This window comes from Drosophila innubila (assembly GCF_004354385.1).
Source record: "Drosophila innubila isolate TH190305 chromosome 2R unlocalized genomic scaffold, UK_Dinn_1.0 1_C_2R, whole genome shotgun sequence".
NCBI classification, from domain to species: domain Eukaryota; kingdom Metazoa; phylum Arthropoda; class Insecta; order Diptera; family Drosophilidae; genus Drosophila; species Drosophila innubila.
The window spans coordinates 13,049,542-13,054,317 of record NW_022995374.1 but is presented as its reverse complement, the minus strand read 5'-3'; the positions used below and the strand labels follow the sequence as shown (position 1 = coordinate 13,054,317).

At 43.5% G+C, this 4,776-nt stretch overlaps 3 protein-coding genes across 3 annotated transcripts; 2 read left to right on the top strand and 1 right to left on the bottom strand.

Annotated features, from left to right (window-relative positions):
* The first annotated feature begins 444 nt into the window (after positions 1-444).
* LOC117784525 lies at positions 445-1,575 on the top strand. The gene is made up of 3 exons (XM_034622280.1): positions 445-884; positions 939-1,284; positions 1,335-1,575. The coding sequence occupies exons 1-3, from the start codon at positions 455-457 to the stop codon at positions 1,501-1,503; spliced, it is 945 nt and encodes a 314-aa protein (XP_034478171.1). The 5' UTR covers positions 445-454; the 3' UTR covers positions 1,504-1,575.
* On the bottom strand, positions 1,521-2,222 carry LOC117784524 (putative ATP synthase subunit f, mitochondrial). Its single transcript, XM_034622279.1, has 3 exons — positions 2,205-2,222; positions 2,057-2,139; positions 1,521-1,949 (listed from the first exon to the last, which is right to left on the bottom strand). Exons 2-3 carry the CDS (start codon positions 2,133-2,135, stop codon positions 1,705-1,707), a joined length of 324 nt encoding a protein of 107 aa, XP_034478170.1. The 5' UTR covers positions 2,136-2,139; positions 2,205-2,222; the 3' UTR covers positions 1,521-1,704.
* A 264-nt stretch (positions 2,223-2,486) lies between these two features.
* On the top strand, positions 2,487-4,762 carry LOC117785148 (transcription factor SPT20 homolog). The gene is made up of 3 exons (XM_034623052.1): positions 2,487-2,973; positions 3,035-3,557; positions 3,928-4,762. The coding sequence occupies exons 1-3, from the start codon at positions 2,642-2,644 to the stop codon at positions 4,525-4,527; spliced, it is 1,455 nt and encodes a 484-aa protein (XP_034478943.1). The 5' UTR covers positions 2,487-2,641; the 3' UTR covers positions 4,528-4,762.
* Positions 4,763-4,776: the final 14 nt, after the last annotated feature.

Genomic DNA, 4,776 nt, shown 5'->3' with positions numbered 1-4,776 from the left:
TTTTCGTTTTTATGGGGTGGATTTCTGTGAGATCTCTCAGATCACAGCATGGAGATAAAAATACAAATGTATGTATGTTATTGAGGAGGCCAAATTCTTACTTCTCTTGTATTTGACATTTTTTCTCATTTCAAACCCATAATTAATGGTTCAAATATTTACGTACAAATTTTGTAATAAAAAAAATAGATTACTTCAAGGAATTAAACTTAAGATAGTAGCTGAAACAAAATTATTGACATTGTAAATAACAAGAAATAAACGGAGTTCTTTGTGATATGCAGCTTTGGTTACAATCCTCGCCTATCTCTATGATTAAAGCTAATCAACTATCTGGCAGGATGACAATTTAATTGCAACTCACTTCCATTCATGTGATGTACAAATTGCAGCAGTCATAAGCTTATAAATAGCATAAATATAATAGCTAGAATAGCTGTAAAAGCTTTTAGACATGTGGAAACAGCTGCTAGTGATGCACATCTTGTTTGTGCACGAACAGAGCACGTTACGCTGTCCAGGGGAAGTAGACGCACCCCCGCAGTTCCATCTGGTGAGGGAGTGTCAGCGTGCCGCCACAGATGATGCACTTGCTCTGGAAAATACCTCATCGCTGGAGGAATGCATGAATCTGACGAGACAACTACGTGGTTTGGCCTTAAACTATGCGTCAGGTGAAAGGAAACGACAAACAAATCATTTTGCTCATCCGCCAGAGAATGAGAGCAGAAGGGAGAAGGATGCACGCAGACGCTTGAATGTGTTTCAACAGCCAGGAGAGTTCTTTAACTGCCATGTGCTGCAGTGTCCGCAGAATATAAGCTTTGCCGGAATGGTGAACGACAGTCGTTTCGATTACTATAGTTTATATGGTAGACCCACAGGTGATACAAATGTGGCAGCTACAAGTTAACTGTAATAAACCTAATACTTGATAGCTCTGCACAACATCAGTTGCGTGCCTGAAGTGGGACTCTTTGTGATCTATACGAAACTTAGTAGGTATACAAATGCTTCAGTGGCATGCAACAATGCAACCGAGTTTATGGGAAGTCTGGCTCACATTGCCTCCGAGAAACGCACATCCGGACTGGCCCGATGGCTGCGGAATTATAATAGACAGCGATCGGCAATGCGAATGGAGTCTGCAATTTTTCTGGCCTATGTGGGATTGCAGTACAATCGCAGCGTCTCCCTAAGGCCAATGGATTATCGCAATGCGCAGCAGGAGAGTCTGCTATGCTTCCTCTACAGAGCCTGGCATGTGGGCCATCCTCGAGTGGGGTAAGTTGGTGTATACTACATGACGATAGCTTACTCCTCTTATATTGTAGTGGTTCCCAGGCAAATGCCAGCTGCGTGGCTTTGACACCGCAAGGCACCTGGCAAACGTTGAGCTGTGACCATGAGTTGCCTTTCATATGCGAAATCTTTAGATCCTCAAGTTCAAGGCAACTGGATACAGGTGCGAATTCCGCAGATGTGTGTGTGTTTAATGATTGAGAGCTGAGTGGGGGTTAAGTGCAGCACAGTTATTCGCAGACGTTTTATTAAACATGGTCGTTATTAAAACAAGAAAATATTAGTATTATTATGTTTTGATATTTCAACTCTCTCTCCCTCCCCGTTTTTACCGAATGGCTTGAAAGTTGTCATAACAATTGGTTGTGTTTGTGTGTGTACACTAAAAAGGAGCTCCAACGATTAGTGGTACTTGTAGTTCCTGTGGTGCTTCAACTTGGTGTAGTTGATCAAGTAGAAGAACGTCATGCTGGCGACGGTGATTTGGAAAAATGGTGCAATGCCAGCACGCTTGGGGAACACATACTTGTGCTGCCAGCGCCACCAGGCACGGCTCACAGCGCCAGCCATGGCATTTGGAGTCTTGTTGCGGCGACCAAACCAGGCGCCCAGCTCACCCAATTTCACTTGGCCGAAGGGTACATCAGCTGCGAAAACGATACCACGAACAAAATTATGTAAAGTCCCAGAAATCGTTAAATGTGCCGCAGAATCGTGCGGCGAAAAATTACGTAATATTTGCAAAATTACTTACCCTTGCCGTAAAAGCGTGCTGGATCGTAAGGTCCATGCACCTTTGGGTTATACTCAGCTGGATAGTCTCCGAAAGCCATCTCGCTGTTTAGTGTGTAATAAAAATTATATTTTTTCCAATGAAATGGAATTTCTCGCTTGCTACTTACTTTGCTCGATACTAATGTATGAGTATCACAAAGTATCGATACTAAGCAAGACAACTCTGTGCATGCTGAGATATCGATACGCAGTAATGCTGCCACTTGTGTTGCGTACTGACAGTGTGGCAGCGCCATTCTTAAAATACCTTATTTTTAAATCGACAACGCACTTTAATCACATGAATAACAATAAAAATAAGGCACAAAATATAAAATTGTCAGCCAAATTAAACTGGAAGAGCCTTCAATAATGGTTCTTAGAACTATCGATATTAATATCGACACTATGCAATGCTGCCACACGTTTTGCGTATTGACACTGTGGCAACGACACCGCAAAGTATATACAGAAATCAAATAAGAATTTTTTGCAAATCGGAATCGCGCTTAAATAACGATAATAAGATTATAAATAACACACAAACATTAAATTCGTTAGCAAAATGAAACTGGAAGAGCTTTTGACAAAGGGTGCACCATCACCGCAGGAGGACGACGACGATGATGAAAAGGCGGAGTCGAAAACAAAAGCCACAAATGCCTCTGATGAGGGGGTGGAGAATGCTGAAGATGCTGCGGACGAGTCTGCTGAAAAAGAAAGCGCGACTGGCAAGAAAAAAGGCACACGCAAAAAACGTTCACTTAATTGGGAAGAAGCCGAACGGGGCTTACTATTGGAGGTCATTAAAACGAAAGTGGCATTTGTTGAGAATCGCAGTGTCGATGCGAAAAGCATCAAGGCCAAACGATTGGCCTGGTCGCAGATAACCAAACAGTGCGTACATTCAATTGAATATATCCAATTCTTCAATTAACACCCACACACACATTTACAGATTTAACGCGCTGAACTTTCGACATCGCTTGCTGGAGCAAATTCAGGTGCAATGGCGCAGCATGAAGAATTCAGCAAAACGTGAGTATCAACAGAAGCATCCGAAATCCGAGGTGCTAGAGGGCATGCGCATGATTGAGTTCATGGAGGAGCTGCAAAAGGATCCGGTAACATCGCGCAGTCAAACGCGGAGTGCCGCCACAAATGGTGCTGTCAACGTGCCACTGAAGAAGGAGCTGCTCGAAATGGATGAAGACGAGGATATGCCACTGGCTGCCTTGCCCAATTCAACAAATGCCAGTGAGGACACACTGCAAACATCCACCATCGCCATACCCTCACCACCGCCCTCCACAGCTGGCGGCGACTCTCAGCAAGAGAGCGCCCAGCCACAGTCAGCGCCCAATCGACGCAAACGGGCCAAAGCCAAACCGCTGCTCAGTCACAAGGATGACACTGATGGCGCCGCTGGCTCCGCGGACAACGAAAAGACTTCACCAACACGCAAAAGACGACAGCGCAATGTGAGTGCTCAATTACGAGGGTGGTTTAATAAGTCATTAGCATCTATGTAGGAGCATTTTTTAAATCAGATAGTGTGATCCAACAACTTACGGCTGCTTAAGGATCGTTAACACTATTGAGTTTTTTTTTGTAAAGTGTAGAGAATAAAGCTAAGTAGAATTAGGTAGAGTAGTGCAAGCGCCTTGTAAAGCTCTACAGCAGAGCGATTTGACACCTCTACAAAAGAATTTTCTGTAAAAATTTATAATTTATTTATTTTTTCAAAAGTATTTTAAATTTCATTCCTTTTCTACTTAGTCCTGTTACTTATTAACCCACCCTTGTCGTCACATGTAAGCAATCATCATTTACCCATATACTCTTTTACAGCATTCACAGGCACAGTCGGTGCTATCCGAAGATTTCAGCACTGAAACGCCTGCCATTGTCAATGCAGTTGCAGTTGGACAATTAACGCCCACAGCCGTGCCCAATGAGACAATTAGCAGCATGGAAATGGAGGAGAAATATAAGCAGCAACTATTCAAGCTGCTGAAACAGGCGCGTCTCGCAGAGATTGATTATGCACGTCGTGAGCATGAGCAGAAGCTGCGCTTCGAGCAAATGGAGCAGGAACTCAAAATGTCATACTATCGACAGGAGCAGGACCTCAAGTTACGTCACATGCGTGAGGAGCACGACATGCGATTGCGCCAACAACGACGTGAGCACGAGGCGCGACTCAGTGTCTACAATTTAAACAGCAGCGGCTTAAACAATGGGGAAGTGCAACAGCAGCAGCAGCAACAGGGAGCACAGGAGCAGCAGGCACAGTTGCCAGCAATTGGCATACGTTGCAATGCCAAAACAGATTACAATAATGTACACATGGACAATGTTGCAACTCAGCCACAAGCATCGTCGTCGTCAAGCAGCAACAGCACGGAAGCAGCGCTAGCGTTGAGTGCCAATTCCTTGGCCTACAACTAGTTGTTGTACACACACACACACACACACCCACTCACACTCACAGCACACTCAAACACACACCACATTAACATAATAAGAATTGCGAGCATTTAGTGGAAAACTGTAAACTTAACAAAACAAAAGAAAAATCTTAGCTTGAAATGCGTTTAGCGAAATGTAGCCGACTCTCAACTGTCTCAAAAGACACTCAGACTAATCATAATGAATACGAATATGAATATTATGAATACAAAAACAAATGAATATAAA

Coding starts and splice junctions, on each gene's coding strand:
- LOC117784525 (XM_034622280.1), top strand. CDS start 455: ATGTGGAAACAGCTGCTAGTGATGCACATCTTGTTTGTGCACGAACAG. Junction 885..938: donor TTTATATGGTAGACCCACAG/GTGATACAAATG, acceptor AATACTTGATAG/CTCTGCACAACATCAGTTGC. Junction 1,285..1,334: donor GTGGGCCATCCTCGAGTGGG/GTAAGTTGGTGT, acceptor CTTATATTGTAG/TGGTTCCCAGGCAAATGCCA.
- LOC117784524 (XM_034622279.1), bottom strand. CDS start 2,135: ATGGCTTTCGGAGACTATCCAGCTGAGTATAACCCAAAGGTGCATGGA. Junction 1,950..2,056: donor AGCACGCTTTTACGGCAAGG/GTAAGTAATTTT, acceptor TCGTTTTCGCAG/CTGATGTACCCTTCGGCCAA.
- LOC117785148 (XM_034623052.1), top strand. CDS start 2,642: ATGAAACTGGAAGAGCTTTTGACAAAGGGTGCACCATCACCGCAGGAG. Junction 2,974..3,034: donor TGGTCGCAGATAACCAAACA/GTGCGTACATTC, acceptor ACACATTTACAG/ATTTAACGCGCTGAACTTTC. Junction 3,558..3,927: donor GCAAAAGACGACAGCGCAAT/GTGAGTGCTCAA, acceptor ACTCTTTTACAG/CATTCACAGGCACAGTCGGT.